This window comes from Bos javanicus, chromosome 29 (genome assembly GCF_032452875.1).
Source record: "Bos javanicus breed banteng chromosome 29, ARS-OSU_banteng_1.0, whole genome shotgun sequence".
In the NCBI taxonomy this organism is placed as follows: domain Eukaryota; kingdom Metazoa; phylum Chordata; class Mammalia; order Artiodactyla; family Bovidae; genus Bos; species Bos javanicus.
The window spans coordinates 45,012,112-45,036,615 of record NC_083896.1 but is presented as its reverse complement, the minus strand read 5'-3'; the positions used below and the strand labels follow the sequence as shown (position 1 = coordinate 45,036,615).

At 50.2% G+C, this 24,504-nt stretch overlaps 2 protein-coding genes across 3 annotated transcripts; one reads left to right on the top strand and one right to left on the bottom strand.

The window, feature by feature from the left end:
• Nucleotides 1–1,899: 1,899 nt before the first annotated feature.
• Nucleotides 1,900–15,656, bottom strand: CCS (copper chaperone for superoxide dismutase). 2 transcript variants are annotated; one of them, XM_061407075.1, is made up of 8 exons: nucleotides 15,514–15,642; nucleotides 15,085–15,157; nucleotides 7,842–7,979; nucleotides 7,450–7,627; nucleotides 6,818–6,878; nucleotides 2,595–2,672; nucleotides 2,420–2,523; nucleotides 1,900–2,296 (listed from the first exon to the last, which is right to left on the bottom strand). In XM_061407075.1, exons 1-8 carry the CDS (start codon nucleotides 15,550–15,552, stop codon nucleotides 1,915–1,917), a joined length of 1,053 nt encoding a protein of 350 aa, XP_061263059.1. In that variant the 5' UTR covers nucleotides 15,553–15,642; the 3' UTR covers nucleotides 1,900–1,914. The 2 variants fall into 2 exon arrangements, with proteins under 2 accessions (XP_061263059.1, XP_061263060.1); XM_061407076.1 differs by having other exon boundaries at nucleotides 2,016–2,339; nucleotides 15,514–15,656.
• A 55-nt stretch (nucleotides 15,657–15,711) lies between these two features.
• On the top strand, nucleotides 15,712–18,917 carry CCDC87 (coiled-coil domain containing 87). The gene has a single exon (XM_061407074.1). It carries the CDS (start codon nucleotides 15,805–15,807, stop codon nucleotides 18,376–18,378), a length of 2,574 nt encoding a protein of 857 aa, XP_061263058.1. The 5' UTR covers nucleotides 15,712–15,804; the 3' UTR covers nucleotides 18,379–18,917.
• The last annotated feature ends 5,587 nt before the right edge of the window (nucleotides 18,918–24,504 follow it).

The following is a 24,504-nucleotide window of genomic DNA, read 5'->3' as shown; positions in this document are numbered from 1 at the left end:
CTTCTGCTTTACAGATGCGGTTTCAAGGTATTTGAACAGTATTCTGTGATTTAAAAACAAAGTTCAAAGTTTGAAAACCACACAGCTGAGAATTTCAAGGAGAGAAAAGCTAATGGGAATACTGATCCCTTAGGAGTAGAAACAGAGTGGCAGGGGATGGTGAGCAGCTTAGCCATAAATGGGTGAAACTAGCTAGAATTCCAGATGAAGGTGAGAGGAGGCCAGGGGTTGGCTGTGGGCAGAGTCCAGGAGGACATTCTGCAATGATTCTGAGGTGGAGAAACACAGCCTGGGCCTAGGCTTAAAAGGACTTGGTTCCCCAGGAACCAAAGAAAGCTGGAAAGCAACCAATGTAGATTTGATGAGAAAGAACAGGGCTAGAGGCAGAGCCAGCAGCCTTGATGGGGAAACAGGCAGGGCCTGGGGAATGGGAGCAGAGCCAGGCACATCTAAGCCAAGGCCAACAGACTGTGAAACCACCCACCCAGCTCCAAGCAGTCCGTGTAAGGGGCAAAGTTTGCACCCTGCCAGCCTAGCTACCTGGGCACGAAAGCAGCTTTGTCATGGATAAGCAAGAGAGACACAGTCCAGTGGGGGCAGGTGGGCAGAACAGATGAGTGGGGAGCCCCAGAGTTCCTGGCCTCATACACCGGTCCTTGGATGTTGGCCATCTGTGTGAGACAGGAGCTTGGCTCAGTCTGCCTCTAGGCACCCCACGGAGCCTCAGATTCACCACCACTGCTCCCTTAACCTACCGTGTGCTAGGCCCTGTGCCAAGCACTTTATTTATTCCATTAATTAAGAGTCTTTTACTCGTGAATAAAGAAATCAACTCAAGCCAGATTTTAAAAAAATAGGTGGTGATGCATTGGAAGGGATACAGAACTGTCTCTTGACTTCCAGGTAGCTGGCCTCAGGGAAGGACCAGACTGGGGACTCTGGAGCATCTGGCATTCTCCTGCGATTCTTAGGTTCTTCCTGTGAATCTGCCTTATTCCTCCTCCCCAGCAGATCAATCAGCTTTTTCTGATATTCAGTCCCTAAGGCAGGGAGAAGGAATGAAGCGACTGGGCCAAAGCGGAAACAATGCTCAATTGTGAATGTGTCTGGTGGTGACAGTAAAGTCTGATGCTGTAAAGAACAATATTGCATAGGGACCTGGAATGTTAGGTCCATGAATCAAGGTAAATTGGATGTGGTCAAGCAGATGGCCAGCATGAACATCAACATCTTAGGGAATCAGTGAACTAAGCTCCAGTACTTTAGCCACTTGATACAAAGAGCCGACTCATTGGAAAAGACCCTGATGCTGAGAGATTGACAGCAAAAGGAAAAGAGGGCTGCAGAGGATGAGATAGCTGTTGTCTCATCGACATCATAGCATAGATATGCATAGATAGCATCATCGACTCAATGGACATAAATCTGAGCAAACTCCAGGAGATAGTGAAGGGCAGGGGAGACCTGGCATGCTGCAGTCCATGGGGTCACAAAGAGTCAGACGTGACTTGGGACTGAACAGTGACAAAGGCAGGGAGAAAAGGCCCACCCACAGCTCCCACACGCTCAGGGGGAAACTAAAGCTGGATCTGCTTTGATTTCTTCAGGAAAGCAAGGCCCTGAATGGGTCAGGTGTCCATCTTGGTTCCAACTGGCCATAGTGAAGGGAGAGGGGTCAGGCCACAAACAGAAATACGTCTGCTATGGTCTTTCGCTGTTACCCTGAGGAAAAGGAAGTGGCCCTCAGGAACTGTGTGGATTTTCTCTTCTTTTCTTTTTGGCCGTTCCATGCGCATGCAAACTTCCCTGACCAGGAATCAAAACCATGCCCCCTGCAGTGGAAGCATGGAGTCTTAACCACTGGACCACTGGGTAGTCCCAGAACTGTGTGGATTTGAATCCAGTTTTCTTTGCCTACAAAGCCAAGAGGTGGCCCTCAACAGGGAGGACAGAGGCAGAGGGACTGTGTTTACTAAGCCCATTAAGGGAGGAGGGGACACAGACAAAACGCAAAGTTCCACGTGAAAATAAAACTTTAATTTGCCAAGGGAAGAGCAAGCAACCCTTTGAGATCAAACATAGCCTGCACACTGGTTCTCCCAGGACTGGGTGAGCAGGGCCTCCCCCTGGAAGTGGACGGTGCTCAGCAGGGAGGACGGTGACAGACCCGAGGCGGAGGCTGCGCTCAGAGGTGGGCAGGGGGCTGGGCAGGCTCCTTCCGTCCCTGGCCAGCGATGGGCCGGCCCCGCTCCTCCCAGATGGTGAGGCCATCACAGGAGCAGATCTGCTTGGGGTTCTGGAAGAGGCCAGCAGAGCGTGCGATGATGCCACAGGCCAACCTGCAGAAGAGCGTGGGGTCGAACTGAGCACCCACCAGGACCCTCCAGGTCTCTGTGTACACCGCGGGCAGAGCACTCACCTCTCTCCTGAGTTTCCTGTGATCCTGGACAAGGGATGCCCGCCCCGGCCCAGGTCATCTTCTCCCTCGTCGATGACCAGGCTTCGGCCAATCACATCCCACACCTTTGAGGGGAGACAACAGCCTCAGACATTGGATCTGTTAGGAAAGGTCCCTGCCTTCTCCTCCACCTCACCTTCAGCTGCTCGTCCTCAATCCTGAAGACAGCTCGGCCATCCTCATCGGCACGGACATTCCCCAGGTCTCCGAGGTGCTGCAGTGAGAGCCGGGGGAAGAGGGCATGTGGGACACGGCAGCTGACTTCTGGCTTCCCAGTGTCTGATTCCCCGTCCCCAGGGTACCAGTGTCCTCCTACAGGTTCAGTCTGGTAGGATGAAGGGACAGCCCAGGACACACAGAAGGCAACTGGACTCTCTCCCCCTGGAACTAAAATCCTGGGTCGGGTGATGGCACACTGGACATAGCCAGTGGCCCTCTTCCTAGGAAGTCACGCCACTACCCAGCCTGCTTTCCCCTAGGAGGCATCTGCCCATTGTGCATCCCAGCCTCAGAATGCTTCCTGCTTCTTTGTAAGCCCAGTTCTCCAGCCTCCCGATGACTCTGTCAGCCCCTGGCAGTCTGCAGTTCCCCTGCACTTAAGTTGGCCAAGCTTGGCTTCTTGACCATCAGAGGCAGCCAGCATCCCTTCCCTGATGTCCAGCCTCCAGGAACAGAGAGAAGAAACACAGGAGCAGAGGGCATATCCTGCCCCCAAGACTGTTTCTGCCCACCTTTCCTCTTGAAGGTATAAAAATGTGCTAACACAGCTACTGGGGGCTTCCCTGGTGGCTCAGTGGTGAAGAATCCGCCTCCCAGCGAAGGAGAAATGGGTTCGATCCTTGGGTTGGCAAGATCTCCTGGAGAAGGAAATGGCAACTGATTCCAGTATTCTTGCCTGGGAAATCCCATGGACAGAGGAGCCTGGCGGGCTACAGTTTGTACAAAGAGTCGGTCTCGACTTAGTGACTAAAATAACAACAACACAGCTACTGAGCACCTCCTACGTCAGACACCCTCTGCCAGGTGGGATTTGGGGGTTGGGGATGCGTACGTGGTCAAACACCCTCAGGGGTCTGGAACACTGTGGGGAGCCAGACATGGAGCAGACTAGTGGCTGCAAAGCACAGGGTTACAACAGTGAGTGTGCTTCCCTGTGACAAGACTACTGGAGAGTCACAGTAGGATCTGTGCAAATAAATCGTCCCCAACCTGACACTTTGGGCAGAAGGATCCCTGCCAACATGGACTGGTACTCATGGCCTTGCCTTGGGCTGGTCACAAAGGATGTTGCCACGTGATGGGGCTGATGAGCAAGCGGCGAGAAGAGCCACCTCTGCTTTATCTTGTTTCCCTGGGGGACCTCTGTTGCCGACACCTGGCACTTTTTGCTGCACCTGGTGTTGGGGCCTTTTGTGGTGGGAAGGTAAAGGATGGGGAGGAGTTTATAGGACCAGACAGAGGATGCGAGCGCCCGGCGTGTGGCTCAGAGGTATCATCAGGCAGTGGTGGCACCGAATGTCACACCACGCAGCCACGTGGGATCTGTACCCTCGGGGACTGGGGAGCCAAGAAGGGTTTCAGGAGGGGTGTGACATGGTTACCCCATGCTTTGGAGCAATTTCTCAAATGCAGCGCACGGAGAGGGAGGGGAAGGACTGGAGCGGGGCAGGGGGAGGGCGGAAGGAAGCATGGAAACCAGCTAGGAGACGTGCAAAGGGACAACCAGGCTTGGATATAAATCCCCTCACTGAATTCACTTCCATTTGGGCAAAACCAGATGCTGAAATCCCAAAGGAACATGCCAGTCACCATGGTGGCTTGGTTATGGAGCCCTTGCTCAAGTTTTCCTCCGTCTGTACAAGGGCTTGGGTACAATGGAGCAGCTGGCACCAGACCCTTCAGATGCCCTACCCCTAGCAGGCCCAGGCCAAGGCAAGGTAGTCTCTTGCCCTTCGAACTCCACTTCCTCCCAGAACCCAGTCTCGAGGGTTCATGCCTCCGGGGCTCGCTCTGTGGGCGGCCCCGTGCTGAGCCTCTGCTCCCACTCTCCCCACTTCACCTGCTCAGCACCTTTCAAGGCTCATGAGGAAGACAGCCTTGAAGGAGCGCCCCCGGATTCACACCTGCTGAGTGTGGGCTGGACCAGGCATCACCTCCGAGCTGAGGTTTCAAAAGGAGTGTGGCTGGGGTCTTGGACGCCTTCTCTCTCTGGCTCTGAGGACAGGCAGCTGCAGTGCTGTGTGCTGCCCTAGGGAAAGGCTCATGGGGCACAGGACTGAGGTCTCTGGCCGACACCCAGCGAGGCCTGCCAATAGCAACATGCACAAGTGTGGAAGTGGGTCTTCCCCAAATCAAGCCTTGAGAGACACTCAGCCAGAAGCTCCAACTAGGCTGTGTCCAGATTCCTGCCCCAGAGAAACTGTGAGATGACAAATGCTTGCTGTTTTAAACCCCTAAATTTGGGGAGTCCCTGGCGGTCCAGTGGTTAGGACTTGGTGCTTTCACTGCCAAGGGCCCCAGTTTAATCCCTGGTTGGGGAATTAAGATCCTGCAAGCCTCGCGCCACTAACAAAAAACCAAAACTCTTATGTTTAAAGTAATTTGATTCTCAGCAATAGATAACTGACGCAGGGAACACAAGCATGGCGCTATGCAATGGACCCCATAGAAAGGCTTCCTCAGCTCCCTAGGGGGTGGCGGGTGAGAAGTAAAAACTTTTGACTGTTAGAAATGTAACAGAGCAGTCAGAAGTCCAAAAAAGAGAGAATTATCACTTACATGAATTAAGAAACACACACCACATTTTCACTTGTTTGCCCTGGTACTGAATTCGCAAGGAGGGGAACACACCACCACAAGTGGAAGAGATGGAATTAGGCGTATGTCGATGGGCCATTAAGAAATATCCCCAGGTGGCAGGAGGAGGAGAGAAAGCTATCGAGTCAGCGAGGAGTAAAGCTGAGCCTGACCTCACCCGCTCCCAGAGGACCACCTCCTGAGACAGAGCTCTTTTTCCCCCTTCTTCTTCTTTCTCCAAGCTCCCCTCCTTCCCTCCCTCCCTGCCCAGTAAGTAAAAAAAAAAAAAGAAATATCCCCAGGAGAGAAGGCGGTCCTCCTGGACAACACCCAGGACCTCTCTTAACATTCACTAAGCACTCTAACAAAGATAAGCAGGCCGCAGTCCCTCGTAGGTGTTTAATGACACTGTTTTTCTTTTTTTGGTCACACTGAATGGTTTGCAGGATCTTAGTTCCCCAACCAGGGATCGAACCCATGCCCCCTGAAGCAGAAATGTAGAGTCCTAACAACTGGACCGTCAGGGAATTCCCCTGATGACACTTTTAAGGTCTGCACTGATTTATTTTTACAAGGATCCTTCTCTTGGAGCTAGAAGTACTGGTTTCTGTGGCAGTATCGTTTCTTGTTCAAAATAAATCTACTTGAATTACATGAATGACGTCTTGATTTTCTTCAAAATAATGGAGAAGGGCCAGGGGTGTAGATGGAATGGGGACTGGCCACAAGCTGGCAACTGTTAAAGCTGGGTGACAGGGACACAGGGGTTTGGGACCCTAGTCTGTCCACTTCAGAACATGTTTGAAATCATGTTCCGTGATAGATTAAAATGTTAAAAATAAATTAAATTTATTTAAGGGGGAAAAAAATCAGCCAGTTTAAATCAAAACATTGAGTAACTAGCAGAACAAGAAGGACTCAGATAAGGCAAAAATCATTAAGGTGGCATGTGACTCACAGCCGAGGGGGGCCAATTCTCTGGTGTAAAATGAAAGTCCAGGGCCAGGAGCTGCAGAGTCAGGAATGGCCTTTTTAAAAAATTATTATTATTTGGCTGTGCCAGGTCTTAGTTGCAGCACGAGGGATTTTTAGTTGCATCATGTGAGATCTGGTTCCCTGACCGGGATTGAACCCAAGCCCCCTGCATTGGGAGCCCGGAATCTTAGCCCTTGGACATCCAGGAAAGTCCCAGGAACAGCCGTTTTACTTAAGGTAAAACCTTTAACTTCCACACCATCACCTTCTCTGGGAAGCTCTCTCCCACAGCCTGTGCCCTTCAGACTGGATCTGGAGCTTGCTCTGGGTTCCCAGGGCCTCCCGGAGGCTCCTGCAAAGATGTTCTGGCTATGCTGCAACCACAGAGTTCTAAGTGTCTCCCTCGCCAGGCTGTGAGACGGGGTCAGGCCTTGAGCACAGGAAGTGCCTATAAATGTTTCTAACCCGAACAAGATAAAGTGAGGGAGAAAGACTCCCCCCAAATGGAATTACACTCTCAGGCTCCAAGAGCTGCCTGCCCTGCCTCTGAGATCTCGGGTTCTCTCCCAGCCCAAGATCAACACTTACCCGTTCAGAGTCCTGGGGGCCCCCATGGGACATTCCATCAGGGTTAAAGTGGTCCCCACAGCTAAGAAGAAAAGATAGCAGGTAGGCAGTGAAACAGCTCACGGACCAGGTGATCCATCCTTTTACTTTAACTACATTTGTTCCATTCATTGACTCATTCATTCATTCATCCACTCATTCAACAAATGGACCCACTCTGTACCAGGCTCTGGGTTGAGATCAGTAAGAAGAATCAGTCATGGGACCTGTCCTCAGCAGGCCTCCAGGGTAAACATGGGTGAGTAAATACTAATTGCAGCATGATAAACACCATGACACTCGCGGAGAACTGATCCTCCCATGTTCAGGAGTCACCTTCCATTTGGGAGCTAGGAGCAGGAGTGTCAAGGTCAGATTTTGGTTCAAATTCCCACTCTGTCATTTACATGCTCTAGGGCTTTTGACAAGTCATGTAACCTTTCTGAGCCTCAGTTTTCTCATGTGTAGACTGGGCTTGTGTGTATACGCCTCCCAGGGTACTTGTGAGGACCATATGTGAATGTATGTGTAAAAAGCTGAGTACAGCCCCCTGTGCACAGTGGGTGCACAACCAGGGCAATGAGGATGCTCCAGGGAGGTTCCAGAGGACTCACCTGTTGCAGTTTCTCGTGAGGTCCCCGAACTGATGGACGTGGAGTCCATGCAGCCCAGGCTGCAGGCCATCAATGGTCCCCTCGATTAGGCAGCACTCAGGGGTCAGCTGCAGGAAGCGCACCACTCCCTGCACAGGGCCAGGCCCCCCGAGAATGGCCACGGCTGCCCCTAAATTCTCTGTAAGGTATCAGACACCAGGGCTGGCTTGCCACCTCACCCAGCCCCACCCGTTCATCAGCTTGGAAAGGGCAGGGAGAGAGCCCCATGTAACCTTCACATGGTCCCCAAAGCCTCTCCAACCCAAAGCCCCCAGATCCTATGGTTGGTTAGAGCTGTACCACACCCAGGCCACCTCCCTCCCAGAGAGTCCAAGGCCATAGTGGTTACTCACGCAACAGGCCACTGCCCATGCCCTTGAGGACCGCCTGCCTCCCAGTGCCTTCTAGAAGGGCCTGCACCTCCTGGCTGGGCAGGGTGGTCTGCACCAGGACCATCTGGTTCTCCAACTGCACCTCCACACTTTGGATGCCTAGAAGACAGGGGGCAGAGGGCAGCAGAGGGCTAGCACCCCTCTGCTGGGAGCAGGGAAGAAAGAAACAGACGGTGATTCACCATCTCCATCTTCATCACCTTTTTGTGGCCAGAGGCAAGCTCTGAAGCCGCCTTCTAGCTGTAAGGCCCTTAACCTCTCTCTTTTATTTTCCCGGCTGTGCCAAGCAGCATATGGGGTCTTAGCTGCCCAATCAGGGATCAAACCCTCGGGTCCTGCAGTGGAAGATTCAAATCTTAGCCACTGGACCCCCAGGGAAGTCCAGGCCCTTAAACTCTCTGAGCTTGTTTCTTTACAAAGTGAGGATAAAGTCACATTGCCCCCAGGACTGTTGTGAGTTCTTATTTTGTGCCAAGAGTTATTCATCTATGTTTGAAGCATAGATGCATGTGATCATGCTCAGTCATTTCATTTGTATCCAACTCTTTGCAACCCTATGAACTGTGGCCCATCAGGCTCCTCTGTCCATGGGATTCTCCAGGCAAGAATACTGGAGTGGGTTGCCATGCCCTCCTCTAGAAGATCTTCCCAACCCAAGGGATCGCACTGGCATCTCCTCTATCTCCTGCATTGCAGGTGGATTCTTTACCCACTGAGCCACCTGGGTAGCCCTTTGAAACATAGATAGTTCTTTTAAAAATATTTGAACACAATATCATAAATCAACTGTACTTCAATTTTGAAAAAATAAATGATGAAAAAATGTTTACATAAAAGTGGGCTATCAGGCTTCCCTGGTAGTCCAGTAGTTAAGAATATGCCTTCAATGCAAGGTACACTGGCTTGGTCCCTGGTCTGGGAGGATCCCACATGCCGCAGAGCAACTAAGCCTCTGTGCCACGACTACTGAGCCCACGTGCTCCAACTGCTGAAGCCCAAGCACCTAGAGCCTATGCTCTGCAACAAGAGAAGCCTCTGCAATAAGAAGCCCAAGTACCACAAGAAAGAGTAGCCCACACTCATTGCAACTAGAGAAAGCCTGCAGGCAGCAACAAAGACCCACCACAGCCAAAAAAGAAATCTTAAAAAGAGTTGGCTATCCATAGTCACAATATTCATGATAGTCAAAAGGTGAAAACAACTCAAAAGCCCATCAAATGATGAATGAATAAACCAAATGTACAGCCATACGATGGTAGACGTTCAGCCATAAAAAGGAATGAAGCACTGATACCTGCCGTGATGTGGATGAACCTTAAAAACATTAAGTGAAAGCCAGTTACCAAGACTACATATTGGATGATGTCACTGTGGATAAAATATCCAGAATGGGTAAATCTACAGAGACTGAAAGTAGATGAGGGGGCAGGAGAACAGGAGGGTGATAGTCGAAGGGTATAATTTCTTTTTTTTTTAAGATTTATTTATTGTATTTTTGGCTGTACTGGGTCTTCAGTGCTGCGCTCGGGCTTTCGCTAGTTGTAGTGAGAGGGGCCGCTCTCTAGTCGTGGCGCACGGGCGTGGTGCATTGCGGCGGCTGCACTTGTGAAATGCAGGCTCTATGTATCTGGGCTTCAGGTAATTGCGAGCTGTAGGCACCTGGGCTTTAGTAACTGCAGAACGTTGTCTCAATAGTTGTGGCTCATGGGCTTAGTTGCTAAGTGGCATGTGGGATGTTCCCACAGGGACTGAACCCGTGTCCCCTGCATTGTCAGGCAGATTCTTAACCCCTGCACCACCAGGGAAGCCCCTGAAGGGTACACTTTCTTCATGAGGTGATGAAATACAAAAATTGTTAGTGGTAATGGCTGCACAACTCTGTGAATATACTAAAAACCACTGAATTGTATACTTTAATGGATGAATTTTATAACACAGGAATTATATCTCAATAAAGCCGGCACACATTAAAAAAAAAGATGGGGCTATCACCATCATTATGAAAGCTAACATTCACTGAGCATGCACTGTGGGCTTTCTCATACTGTACCTGTATTAACACAAGTAACCTTAGGAGTTGAGCACTGTTATCCCCACTTTACAGGTGAGAAAACTGAGCCACAGCGAAGTTAAGAACTTCAAGTTCAGTTAAGAACGCTCCAAGTTCAGTTCAGTTCAGTCATGTCCAACTCTTTGAGACCCCATGTTTCAGCACGCCAGGTCTCCCTGTCCATCACCAACTCACAGATCTTGCTCAAACTCATTGCACTGTAGTAAATGGAGGGACTCGAACTCATCCCAGGCAGCCTAGCTCCAGCTTCCAAGCACTTCGCCTGGACACTGCTCACCCTGAGAAGCAGCTCCAGCCTCCAGCTTTGGGGCCCCCTCCCCCGTCCTCCTGCGGCAGCTCCCACTTCCCCCACATAACTCAAGTTGTGTGGACTGCAATCCTCTGTGTGGCCCACAAGCGTCAGGTTCAAAAGTCAGTGGCTCTCAACTGCCCTCCAAATCCCTGAGTCACCCTGCTGTGCACACAGCCTGCAGGGTGATTCTGACACACACTCAGCTTAGAGGGCTGTCGGGCCAAGAGAAGGACAAGAAGGGGCTTCTCTTCCATTCAGATCTTCAGGGCTCACAAACCTTTCAAGAGGACATTTGAATTCTGAACCAGAATACAGGGGATGGTTGGGAACTCTGAATGTTGACCTCACCTGTGGAACTTACAAACATCCTGCTCTGATCTTAGTGTGTTTGCTGTTCTGGGTGAGAGTAAAGCCCACCGGAGCCAGAAGCCCTGGGCAGCCCAGCAAACGCAGGTTAAACGAGGCATTTCCCTCTGCTGAGCCAGCGCTCTGTGGACTGAAGGCTAAGCCATCCAATTTCCCTCCATCCTTGGTTTCCCTCTCTCCCCTGCCAGCAAGGGTATAATCATCCCTGAGGCACAGACAAGGAACGTCAGCTGTTCAGATTCCCTCCAACTCGAAGCAACACGGAAATGGTACTGGGAAGAGGCAGCATCCAAGAGGCAGGACTATCTGGCCTGTGTTACAAAAGGTCCCATGGGCTTGCGTCCATAGATCCCAGCCGCATCGGTTGGGGGAGGGGCCGGATTTGTAAACAGACACACCTATATCCTCCCCAGCAAGTACAGGGCAATTCTGCCAGAAGAAAATTCTCCAAAGAACCCAAATGCCATCACTTCACACAACATCTCATACTGGGCCACCTGGCGTGAAGCCTTGGCGCTCTGGGTTCACCCAGAGGTGCTTCTGGGTGCCAAGGGGCTGTAGGGAGAATGGCAGGGAACTCCTGGGGCCTGAGCCTCTAGGGAATGCCACAAACTGTGTGCTCCGCTTTACACACATCAGGATGGTGATACTGGCCTCCGTGGGCAAGTGAAATGAGGCAGGGGGGTTACGCAGCTGGCTCGAGATCACAAAGCTCAGAAGGCAGCCGGTCCAACCCCAAAGCTGACTGTTTGGTCCCTTCGTCCCACAGGAAGTAGAACTGGGCCCCAAAGGACTGACCGTCTGAGGCTCCCAGGGCTCAAAGAAACATGAAGTGCAAGGGATTCACATGCCTATTCAGTCATTTAACAAATGTACACTAAGCACCTCTCATGCGCCCTGTTCAGGGCAGCAGGGATGCAGCAGGGAACAAGTCAGGTGATGTCCCTGCCCCACAGAGCAGCATGTATTCCAGGGCAGGAGCATGCATATCAAACACACGCTCAGGGAGATTCGGGTAGTGCAATGTGTGCTCAATGAAGCAGGTCTGAGGGAACAACTCGGGGATGAACACTTAGACAGGCTTGGTCAAGGAAGGTGCAGGGAAAAAGCAAACTAGCCAAGATGGCGTGGTCAGGCCCTTTTGTGAATAATGATTATGTAACAGCTGAGATCACTAACAGCACTGCGCACGTGCGTCACAAGGTACTCGCTTGGCCACGGGCTACTTTTGTTCTGTAAGCATACATAAGCTCCAACTGGAAAGTCCTTGTTGGGGAGGTTATGTTACGTTAGGCTATGTTATCTTATGTCTGCTGCTACAGTTGCAGCACCAGCCAGGAGAGAATAAACACGTCTGCAGTTCCTTCAGCTCCTTGAGTTTTCTTCCAGCTTCCCTACATGCACCTTGCCTACCATGGGTTCAGTGAACAGCACGCACAGTGAGATACAGAGGGACAGAAGGTCTCTCTGAGCCTTGAAGCAAATGCCTGAATGTAGTCAGGGAAGAACATTCCAGCAGAGGACACAGTCTGGGCAAAGACCCTGAGACAGGAACGACATCTATGTGTCTGAGAAAGGCCAGAGTGGCTGCAGCTGGAGTAAAGATGTAAAGGTACAAGTGGAGACCAATCAAACAAAGCCCTGCAGACAACAGGGAAGAATCTGGATTTAATTTTAATGCAGGGGAGGCCGCTGGGAGAGGCCACGGAGTATAGTGGTTGAGGGTATGGGCTCTGGAGTTGAAATCCTGAGTCTGCCATGTACTAGCTGTGTGGCCTTAAGACAACTTACTCAACCTTTCTGTGTTGAGTTTTCTTTTCAGCTTCTGTATCTGCAAATGGAGATGATAATACAACCTATTTCAGAGGGCTACTGAAGGCCTAAATGAGTCATCTCACACAGAGCACTTAGAACAGTGCCTGGCCTATGGGAAGCTCTCAATATTATTACTGTTTGAGGATTTTAAGCAGAGCAATGACATCTCTTAAGAGCTGCTTTTCTGCATTGGAAGGGAAGGGCCCCGGTGAGAAGCTCCCTGTGACTGTACATTTCCTGAACTTTTGACGTGGGTCTGAACCAGGAGGGCTGGCTCCCTAGCAGAGTAGCAGTTCAGTCTGGCTGGTGTGGAGTGTGGCCAGGCCCGTATCTGTTTAGCTCAGAGAGGGAGAAAAAACAAGGCCATAGGGGGCTCTAGGGTAGTGATGATAAGGATTCAAGGGAGTGAGCCTTGGGCTGGGAGGGCCTCCCACTTACCCCTAGGAGGAAAGCAGAGCCTTCGTCCCCAAACCCAGGCCTCCTGGAGAGAGCAAATCAACCAACCCATCTCCCTCTCTCCTCTGCATTCTGGGGAGCCAGCCCATGAGAAAGCCAAGCTGATTCCAGTTACCCAGGCTAGGAAACAGAGAGTCACTGGAAGTCTTTATCTGGTCACTAAGAAATCTGCTAACAGCTAGAAACTGCCCTATGTTCAGCAGAAGTCCAGCTGTCTGTTTTCCCAGCAAGAATGTTTTACAGGAGGTAGAGAGCCTAACAGCCTTGGAAATCTGTGGTCAGAACACTCTACTCACAGTGGAATGGTTCGGTTTTCTTGGACCCTCACCCACCACCCTCAAACACACAGTCTAAGCAAACCCAGCTTTAGGATCTCTACCCTCTGTGAAAGTGGCGCTGGGAGCCGCCATGGAGCACTCTGGGGGCTGAGGGCAGACAGCGCCTGGGCACTCTGTTCTCCATGCGTAAATTCACAGGCAAACACACATGACGAACAACAGGAAATGGTGTTGGAACAATGAGAATCAGCATATTTGCACAGGAAGCTTTGGGAGACGTCATTTCCTATAGTCTGCCTGGAGTGGGGACAAAATTGAACAAACAAGAGGAGTCTGGTGCTGTGGAAAGTGTGAAAGTTGCTAGTTCTCCTCCATCAGGAGAAGTTACTTAAATGAATGAAGCTCCTGCAGAAAATCCAGGACTTGTCAACAGATGCTGTTATGAAGATGGTTGGCTGATCAAGATCACATTCAGTAACCCTTCAGAACTAGATGAACTAATGAGTGAAGAAGCCTATGAGAAATACATAAAATCTATATTGAGTGAAAATGGAACCCCAAAGTAAACCAATTTGAATAACTTTAAACAAAGACGTGTCCCCTCATTCCCCTGCCCAACCAGCTTACCCCCTATAAGCCCTTCCTCTCACAGGTCCTAAGATTCAATGGGCTCTCACTATATGCCAAAGTCCTTTTCTAAAGTGCTTTTACACATATTAACTAATTTACTCTTCTTGATGATTTTCTGGGGTAGCTTCCATTATCTTGCACATATGCCTGAAGAAACAGGCATAAAAAGTAACATGTGGGACTTCCCTGGGGGTCCAGTGGTTAAGAATCCCCCTTCCAGTGCAGGGGACGTGGGTTCAATCCCTGGTCAGGGAACTAAGATTCCACATGCCATAAAGCAACTAAGCTAATGAGCCGCAACGAAAAATCCTGCATGCCGCAACAAAGATCTGAGGCAGTCAGATAAATAAATATTAAAAAAAAAAAAAAAGATAAAGGTCTAAGACTTCCATTTTGGAAAAAAAGAAAAAAAAAGTAACATGCATGAGGCCTTAGTGCCATTAAATGGCAAAGGCGGGATTTGAATCTGAACAGTCTGACTCTGGAACACATACCCCTAACGCCAGCGACATACAACCGCCTGATACAGAGCCAAGCGCCATCAGTCTCAGCTTCAGAAGCAGGAGTTCTTCAAGAACTGCTCTTCCCAGCACAACGCTCAAGTGCTCATTTTACCTGAGGGCAGGGGCTGTGCCTGAAACTCTTGTGAACCCTTCTCCCTAAAAAGCTCCCAGGGTCTGGTCTATACCTGCTGAATCACTGAATAAACCTTTAACAGACTCAAAGACAGGCAGTTCTCCAGGCCATGTTGGTGGCCTTGCCTTCTCAGAGCTTGCTGATCATGCCAGATCAAGGACCTTCCTCATGGTCCAGTGGTTGAGACTCCGCACTTCCACTGCTGGTAACACAGGTTTGATACCTGATTGGGAAAGTTCCACATACCGGGCAGTGTGGGGGAAAAAAAAAATCCAGGGCTACCTGGATAGAACATGGCCAGGGCTGCTGTTTGCTTTGTCAAGATTATGCTGCTTTTCAAGCAAGAACTAACTGTCTATTTTCCAGGGAACACCCTGTAGAGGGACTACTCTCTGCCTACCTCCTTACTTTTCAGGCACCTGAGGTTAAGACACCAGAAAGGCAGGAAGTTAGGGCCAGTAGAAAAATCTGGCAGAGCAGGCCTGAGACCTGCATACTAGACTCCATTTCTGGGTCTCAGTGTGACTCTGAGAACATTCTTTCCTCTCTCCAGGTTTTCATTTCTGTTTCTGTAAACGGGAGCGGGGTAGGCCTAAGAGATTTGCCAACCCCTCCCCGAGGTCTCCGGTTTACTTTCACAAAAGTTCATCTGGTTCTTACCTGCAATCCCTTGCAGGGACGTGCGCACCGCGTCCACGCAGCTCTGACAGGTCATCTGCACCGCGAACTCCAGCTGCAAGGGTGGCAGGGACGGGCTGATAGGAGCTGGGGAAACTTCTTGCGTGACCCTGTTTCACTACCTCCCCTAGGACCACCCCTAAAGGCCTATAGTAACGCCCCATGTGACCCCTCCTCAAGCGCCTTCTTCACTGTCGCTCACGATCATTCCAGGAGCAACACCCCGTAACATTAACGCCAAGCGTCCTGCTACTCTCACAGTCCAGCCCTGGCCCCAGGCCCTAGTCCAGCCCTGGCCCCAGGCCCCAGCCCAGGTGTCTGCTCCTTCCCTCATTCTCAAGTTAACGATCGCTCTCCAGGGGCCGAAGCTCTCTGCCCTGCGAGGCTCCCACACGAGGCCTCGGCCCTCACCGTGCAGGCAGTCCCGCGGTCCTCCGAGTCCGAAGCCATCCAGGATCCAGCTATCGCCCGAGGGCAGAAACTGAAGAGCCAGCCCAGAGCCGCGCCGTGGGAGGGGGAGGCGGAGCCCCGGAAGCCACTCCTTGCCCCGCCTTCCGGTGCGCGCGCACGCAAGGCTCTGCTCCTTCCCGCATCCACGCGACGGTGGGCAGGGATTGCGCAGGCGCACTTGGGCCCGCTGGCCCCTCGTTACCTTAGTAACCGCTAGAGCCGCCGGCGCTGTCGGCACCGCCTAGTCTTAAGATGGAGCCGTATAAGCTGGACCCCGAATTCCAGCGGATTTACCACCGGTTGCTGCGTCCGTTGTCGCTCTTCCCCCGCAGGACGACACGCACAGCGTCTCAGGAGCACCTCTCGCAGGAGGTCCCGATGCTACTGCCTTTACCGGTTCCACGGCTAACGGCGGAGTTGGTCTGCCGCCAGGTAGCCGAGCGGCTGACCAAAAGCGGCCTGGAGGCGCGGGCGCCTCACAAGGTACGGCTCCGTTTCACCGAGGTCATCCTGGACGAGCTAAAGTGCAGCTGGCAGGAGCCCCCCACCGAACTTGGCATGAGTCACCTGAACAATCAGAGGCTACGAAAGCGGCTCCTGATCTACGTGCTGCTCAGCTGCGAGCAGCTCTTCGTACGCTACCTGCACCTCCAGAAGCTCATGTCGACCTCCGCAGTTGTCTTCACTGAATCAGCCACGCTTACCCGCTTGGCCGCCAGCCTCGCCAGGGACTGCACAGTTTTCCTCACCGGCCCCGACGTCTACCGGAGCCTGCTCTCTGACTTCCTTGCCCTGCTCAAAGAAGAGCAGGCCCGAGTCTCCGCGCCCAGAGTGCGCGCCGCTGGCCTTGGGGCTTACAGGCTCTTCCAGGTCCCATGGCATCACATCACTGGCGTCACCCAAGTGCCGCATTTCAACCTCAGCCTGAACTACCTCATCCAACTCAGCCGCCCGCGAGACCTTGTCAGTGAGCCTGAAAAGGATCCAATGAAGGAACTGAAGTCCATTCCCCAGCTGAAGAAGAAGAAGCCTCTGCGCTGGCTGTCCTCCATGCAAAAGAGGAGAGAAAGCACCTTCACTTCACAGATTGCATCACTGCCTGGGACCTCTGTGGCTCCCCGCAGCCGGGCTCCCCCCACCTCGCACTTGCCCCTCTACTCCCAGCTCCAGAGGGGCCAGTCCATGCCCTCTCTGCGTGAGGGTTGGAGGCTAGCAGATGAGCTGGGCCTTCCTCCACTCAGTCCTCGCCCCTTAACCCCACTGGTCCTGGTGGCAGAGAGCAAACCAGAGCTGGCAAGGGACACGGTGGCTGAGGACCTGAAGCAGATGATGAAGCATATGCAGCTGGGGTGGTCTCAGTACTCACCGCTGGACTCAGGGCTGCCCCCACTCCTGGGGGCCCTGACCTACCGCCCAGCTACTACCCATCACCTAGAAGAGCTGCAGAGAAAGTTGAACAGCCTCGAGGAGCAAGAGGCCTCGGAACATCGGGGCCTCCAATCCCCTAAACCCCCTCCACTTGAACCACAGCCAGTGACTGTTACTTTGAAGCTAAAAAATCAGATGGTCCAGATAGCTGCTGTACAGGTCTCAGGAAGAAATTTTTTGGATTCCTTCCACATTGAGCCGGCTGGTGTGCTATACAACCACCTGGCTGGTGAACTGGAACCCAAACTTATCGAGCAAATGGATATAGATCGCACTTTTGGCAGTAGCATCAGGGAAGTCTACAAGGAGCTGATGAGCCGTGTCTCTAACAACCACTTCACTTTTGACCAGGGGCCCCTGGTTGAGCCTGCAGCCAATAAAGACTGGTCAGCCTTCCTGTCCTCAGCCTTCCTACGTCAAGAAAAACAGCATCGTATCATCAACACCAAGCTGGCTGAACTTTATCCCCAGAAAGCAAGCACTTTACAGTCCAATGCAGATAAGATATCCTCCTTCACATCACTCCAAGCAAGTAAAAGCTGGGACAGGTGGTCAAACAGGGCCAGATGGCTGAACTGGTGGAAAAGCACTTTGTCTGTGGGTGACTACTTTAAGTACCTCACCACCCAGGAGACAGATTTCCTCCATGTCATCTTCCAAATGTATGAAGAGGAGGGTCCTGTGGAGACCGTGGCCCCTATCAAAGAGTCCATAAAGATCCAACACCCACCCCCCTTGCTAGAAGATGACGAACCAGATTTTGTGCCAGGAGAGTGGGATTGGGACACGGTGCTGGAACACAGGCTAGAAACTAAGAGCAGCCTCCTGGAAGATTCTCACAAAATCCTGAGCCTGCAGAAGCGTCTAGAGCGGGTTTGGTCCATGCTTGACGTTCCAGAGAAGGACCGGCTGGACATGGCCATCAAATACAGCTCCAACGCCCGCCTGAGGCAGCTGCCGGCACTGGTGAGTGCCTGGGAGCGGGCCTTGCAGCCCATCCAGCTGCGGGAGATACTGCTGGGGAGACTGGAGTGGTTTGAGCGGCAAGCCTCTGACCCTAACCGCTTCTTCCAAAAGACTGATGTGGGCCTGAGTCGCTTCCTGGAGGAGAATCAGATCCGCGGCCGTCTCCAAAGGAAGCTCAGTATGGTGGAGGCTCCTTTGGTTCCCCTCCTGGAGGAGATCGAATTAGTCTTTGGTGAGCCGGTGACCTTCAAGGGGCGGCGCTACCTGGACAAGATGAAGCACGACAAAGTGGAGATGCTCTACTGGCTGCAGCAGCAGCGGCGGGTCCGCCACCTAACCCGGGCCAAAAGGGCCTCCCATCAGTCAGTCCTGTCCAGGAAGCTCAGCAGCCAGCCTTTAGTAGCCCCGGGGAATACTCCCATTACTCTTTGACCGGATCAAGCGCCCTCGGATCTCTCTGTCACCCCCATACACACAGCAACTCATCCAGACCTCTTGACTCCTTTGAAAGAAGAAATATCTGGGAGGGTAGAGTTCAGGAAACCTGCATTCCAGCTACCAAGGGACTGACATTAACACTGTATTTTGACCAAGAAGTTCTCATAAAAGAAGCCCCAAGCCCAGTAGTCCCATTTCTGTCAAACCATGCACATTACAGCCAAAGTCTCATGTATCAAAAGAACTAAGACCATCCCTTGAAGTTCATTGTAATAGGAAATGTTAGACAGACAGAAACCATGCCCCGTGAAACACCTCAGCTCAGCGTTTCTATCACGAGCCATTAGATTGACTGATTAGAAAACCAAGCCAAGAGGCTCAATGGCATGATGACTAAGAGCTAATGCTCTGGGTTAGTAGATGTGGATTTAAGTCCTGCCTGTGTAACCTTGGGCAAAGTACCTAACTGCTGTATATCTGGACCTTCCTGTGTCAGATAAAGGAGTTGGCTGTCACTTCTTCCAGGTCTAGCACACCCTTGGCAGAGCTAAAATTTTCCATTAAATTTATTTACCAATTCATACAAGCACCTGGTACAAATTACACAAGGGTGTGCACTGAAAAGTATTTCTTCCCATCCTTCCCTTCAGTAACCCCATTCTCCTTGTGGTGACAACTGTTGCCAGTTGCTTGTGTATCTTTCCATTCCCTTATTCAAAAGCAGATATTTACTGAGCACCAGCTAGGTACTCAGGCTGGGTCTTTATCACTGAACAAAACCAAGACCCTTACCCTTTGTAAAGTTTACATTCTCCTGAGGGAACACAGACTGTAGACCATAAACACAGTACGGAAGCACATTGAATAATAGAATGGAGGATGATGATACGTACTCTGGAAAAAAGAAAAGGCAGAGGAGGGCAAGAGGAAACAGGGTGAAGGATGTGATTTTACTGGGGTAGTCCACGCAGGCCTCGCCGGGAAGGGGAGATTTGAGCAGAGGCTTGAAGGAGGGGAAGAAGTGAGCCCTGTGGACATCCGGGACAACAGTGTTCCTGCCAGCTAAGGCAGGCGGATGCTTGGGGTGTTCCAGAAAGGCAAAGTGGCCAGTGTGGGTGGAGCAGAGCGAGGAGGAGAAAGACATGAGTCAGAGGGGTCATGGCAAGGAAGGGGGGCAGGTTGGATTGTGTGAAAATCATTTCAGAGAGAGCCGATGTGTGTATGAACACGCGTGAATATATTGTTCATCCTTGTGTCCGCAGCGGCACCAGCGGTAGCATTGTCTCCTGTTTCGCCCCTTTCAGTTTTATCCTAATTTGCCCCAAGCTCATTCCACATTGATACACATAGAGCTGCTTTATTTGTTTTGGTTGCTATAGAATATCCTACTGTGTGTATTTTTATTTTGCTTAATCAGCCCCTTATTACAAACAAAGACATGGGCTTCTTTGGCTGTCCAGTGATTCAGACTGAGCTTCCAATGCAAGGGGCGCAGGTTTTATTCCTGATCAGAGAACTAAGATCTTACACACACACACACACACACAGACAATGCTCTAAAAAAATCCTTGTTCGTTTATTTACTATGTGCAGCTGTTTCTATGGTTTAAAGTTTCTCGAAGTGGAATTATATCTAAGCATAAGTATATATATATTTTTTTTTTTTTTTCTTCTATTTGGCCATGCCATGCGGCATGTGGGATCTTAGTTCCCCCACCAGGGAGCCAACCTCACCCCCTGCTTTGGAAATGCAGCGTCTTAACCACTGGACTGCCGGGAAAGTCCCAGCATTTGTAGTTTTGATAGGTATTACTGAGGCTACACAAAGGCTGTAAGCATTTGCATTATCAGCCACACTGCTGATAATTCCCCACTCTCACTAGAAGTATTATCAGAAAGTTTCATCTTTGTCATGTAATAAGTGAAAAAATAGGATCTCATTTGAGTTGTGTTCTCACCTCTCTCTGAGTGAAGTTGCATCTTTTTTAAGTTTAAAGGCGTTTTTTCTCTTCTAAGTACTTTATTGTTTGGCTGTGCTGGGTTTCTCTAGTTTCGGCAAGCAGGGGCTCATCTGATTGTGGAGTGCGGGCTTCTCCTTGTGGTGGCTTCTCTTGAGCACAGGCTTTAGGGTGCTAAGGCTTCAGTAGTTGTGCCACTCGGGCCCTAGAGCACAGGCTCAATGGTTGCAGCACGCGGGCTTCGTTGTTCCTTGCGTGTAGGATCTTCCTGCGCCAGAGATCGAATCCATGTCTCCTGCATTGGCTGGCAGATTTTTTTACCACTGAATCACCAGGGAAGCCCTAGTTGGTTGGTTGGTTGGTTTTTTTCTGTAAAATACTCAAGCCCTTTGCCTACTTTTCTATTGTTTTTGACTATTTTGCTTTCTTGATTTTTCTGAGCTCTTTACCTATTCAGGAAATTTAGCTGACATGTTAGTAGTGAGTTAGCACTTACTGAGTTCAGTGAGAACACTCTCTCTGCACAATCTCTTAGACTTCTCGTGAAGCATGTATTTTAATCACCATTTTACCCCTGAGAAAATGAAGGCTCAGTTAGATAACGTGACTAACCCAAGATCATAAAGATAGTTAATGGGAGACCAGGCTCCAAGCCCAGGTCTGCCTTGGTGCACTGATTCTGTGAGTTATGGTAAGAAAGCTCTTACACACAGCCTGCCTCACCTGCCTGCACAAGTACGGTAAAGCCCCTGGTCCAGAAGTTCTCCATTCATTCTTTGCTGATATGGATGCATGCACTTCTACTTTGTTTTCCTAACAAAGCAGCACTTCTCAAACTTTTCCACCCAGGTAACTCTTAGAATTGAGGAACAGAAGCAAGCATCTTGGTCAGGTATGAGGGATTGGGGTGGAGGCCGAGAGCAGGGAGGGTAAAGCAGTGCTGGCCTGAGAAATTTGAAGTTTTTATTTTTGAAATCTGTGCAAGATTTCTTCTGTGTAATATGTACTTTTTTTTTTTTTTTTGGCCACACCTTATGGCTTGCAGGATCTTAATTCCCCTACCAGGAATCTTGGCCCCAGCAGTGAAAGCCCTGAATCCTAACCACTGGACCACCAGGGAATTCCCTGTCCATGTTTTGTTTTTGTATTTTTTTAAAATATAAACCGTGAAGTGAAGTCACTCAGTTGTGTCTGACTCTTTGCGACCCCACGGACCGTAGCCCACCAGGCTCCTCTGTCCATGGGATTTTTCAGGCAATAGTACTGGAGTGGATTGCCATTTGGTGCTTTGAATGAAACTGGCCCTCCAGGCAGATACGCTATAGTCAGCCTTTGTAGTATGGTTTCCCTCCTGGTCTGCTGTTGTGTTCTCTAGAGGTTACACAGAACCCAGGTGAGCAACACTAGAGCAGGGGTCCACAAGCTTTTTAAAGGGCCAGACAGTACCAACTATTTTAGGCTTTGTGAGTGATATGGTTTCTGTCCCAAGGCTCAACTTTGATTTTGTTGTGTGAAAGCAATTATAACAGTATATAAGTAAATGAGCAGGCTGCTGCTAAGCTGCTAAGTCGCTTCAGTCGTGTCCGACTCTGTGCGACTCCAGAGACGGCAGCCCACCAGGCTCCCCTGTCCCTGGGATTCTCCAGGCAGGAACACTGGACTGGGTTGCCATTTCCTTCTCCAGTGCATGAAAGTGAAAAGGGAAAGTGAAGTTGCTCTGTCGTGCCCGACTCTTAGTGACCCCATGGACTGCAGCCTACCAGGTTCCTCCATCCATGGGATTTTCCAGGCAAGAGTTCTGGAGTGGGTTGCCATTGCCTTCTCCGATGAGCAGGCTGTGTTCCATCAAAACTTTATTTACAAAAACAGGCAGCTGCCTCAGGGTGTAGTTTGCTAATTGAAGCTCTACAGTATCGGCCCCTTTAAGAAGCAAACACACAGGAGGAGGAAGCCAACAGGCTTAGTGCAGCATTTCCCAAAGTGTGTGCCAAGTAAGCTAGTCCTGAGTGATAGTCCTGGGAAAAGGGTTCCACGGTCAGATAACCTAGGGGAACATTACATACTGCATTCCTGAAATTCCTCAGAGTTTCACAGTACATAGGAGCGCATTGGGAGCTTGGATGGGTCTTACAAAAAATACAAAGAATGCTTTTATTCCTTCATGGCCATTATGGTCATTGGGAAGTTAATTTTGGGAAACAGCTCACATGAATTAGTCCTTGGAAATCACCACTGATCGTCTGGATGGGAATAGTACACAGAGATAGGACGGGGAGGGTATAGTCCTAGACACACAGGTACAGTTGGGATATCTGGGCCTCAGGGGACGTGAAAGGACATCATGAAGCCCTGGACAGGCTCAAGAAGGAGCCACAGGAGACCTGGAGACTCTTGCAGCTGCCTCAAAACACTGCCTCTCGGATCCTCCCTTTCATCCTAGTCCCTGGATCTGAGACTCTGAAGGCCTAGGACTGACTTTCCTGAAGTTCCAGGCCTAAATCCATGGCTTAGTGACCCCTCCCTGCTGATCCTATATATAGATTTGGTGAATTATTACCATTATTACATATATGTGAGTATTACATATGGAATAATAATAATGATAACTAATAATGATGATAATTCATATTAATCCTTGTTCTACTGATTAAAAAGTGCTGTTTACGGTCATTCTACTGAGAATCAGTCGAATGTAACTTCCCTCTGAACTGGTAGAATTGTGACTTAAACCCAGATCTGGAGTAAGTCCTTTGTCTGGAGGGTCTGGTTGCCAGTGGGGGCTCCTGCTCGGTGCCAGGCCTCCATGCAGCTGGAGTTTCCAGGTCCCATGCCAGCAAACTCCAACTCTGTTGAGAACCAGTTACACTGAAGTGCTTTAAGGATATTATTTCCTTTAATCTTCATGGCAACCTTGCAGAGAAAGAGAGGGCAGTGATACCTCCCTCTGGGGAAACTGGACTCTAGGATAATTGGACAAAATTAATTCTCTAAATTACTGAGGATTTTTGTGGAAGTTTTAGTTTTGGGCCTTCCCCAAACCCAAAGGCCATCAGAAAAATACTTTAAAATCTGGGCTGTGATCATTTGCTGCAGCCCTTTCGTTGTCAAGGCAGGGCTAGGGTCTAAACCCATGAAAGTCCAATATGTTCTGTATTCATTATTACATTAAAGGGATGGATCATTCATTTGCACATTTTAATATATAGAGAGAATATATTTTATAATATATTTATTATATATGAATATTTGTTATTTATTTATTTATTTATATTTGTTATTTAATGCTGGGACTTCCCTGGTGATCCAGTCAGTAAGAATCCACCTTCCAATGCAGGGGGCACAGGTTCGATCCCTGCTTGGGGAACTAAGATCCCACATGCCACAGGGTAACAAAGGAACTAGAGAAGCCTGCGTGCCGCAGCTGAGACCTGACACAGCCAGATAAATTGACAAACATTTTTAAAAAATAAATAAACACGAATCCCATTATACGTTTACAGAGATAATGTATTTTATGAAAAATGACTTTAAGTGGTGAAGGGTGGCCATTTTACTGTCTTGCAAATCTTCTGAGTGTCTGGCTTAATAGAAGACAGCCAGATTTTCATTTATGTTTCTGCTGCATCTGTTGCAATGTCGGACTTCACACAGCCTGTGGAAAACACACTACTCAGGAGACAGTGAAGGGAGAAAAGGCAGATAACATGTTGGCAGTATTACCAAAAATGGTTTGGACATCATGAAAACCCCAGAAAGGGTCTGGGGGGCCCTATTTGTATTTTTTGCATGAAGGGACAGAGGTGGGGGCAAAGACAGTAGTGGGGATGGAGGCAGAGACAGTGAGACTTGAGTCAGGGGTGGGCCGGGGCTGGGGCAAGGGCAGTAAACAAGGCGGAAGGGTTTGTTGACCAGCTTGTTTGCTTATAAAATGTCAAGGGCAAAGCCAGAGGCAAAACCGCAACTTAAAAACAGTCGGCAGCTCAGCACATTGGTCATCCAGCTGCAGACAAGCTGACGGGCTTGGGGTGACCCGGTCACTCTGGGAAACTGAGACCCACAGGACGGAGCCAAGATCCGATGGTTCACAGGTGCTGATGGAAGCTGGATTTGGGCCCATGTACTTCTGATTCCACTAAGCCTACAGTCCCACCCCTCTTGGTCT

Excerpts from the sequence above, each read along its gene's own strand:
- CCDC87 (XM_061407074.1), top strand. The coding sequence starts at position 15,805 with ATGGAGCCGTATAAGCTGGACCCCGAATTCCAGCGGATTTACCACCGG.
- CCS (XM_061407075.1), bottom strand. The coding sequence starts at position 15,552 with ATGGCTTCGGACTCGGAGGACCGCGGGACTGCCTGCACG. Across the intron at positions 7,980-15,084 it reads GTCCCTGCAAGGGATTGCAG|GCATCCAAAGTGTGGAGGTG; the intron begins GTAAGAACCAGA and ends CCTGTCTTCTAG. Across the intron at positions 6,879-7,449 it reads CTCACGAGAAACTGCAACAG|CTGTGGGGACCACTTTAACC; the intron begins GTGAGTCCTCTG and ends TTTTCTTCTTAG.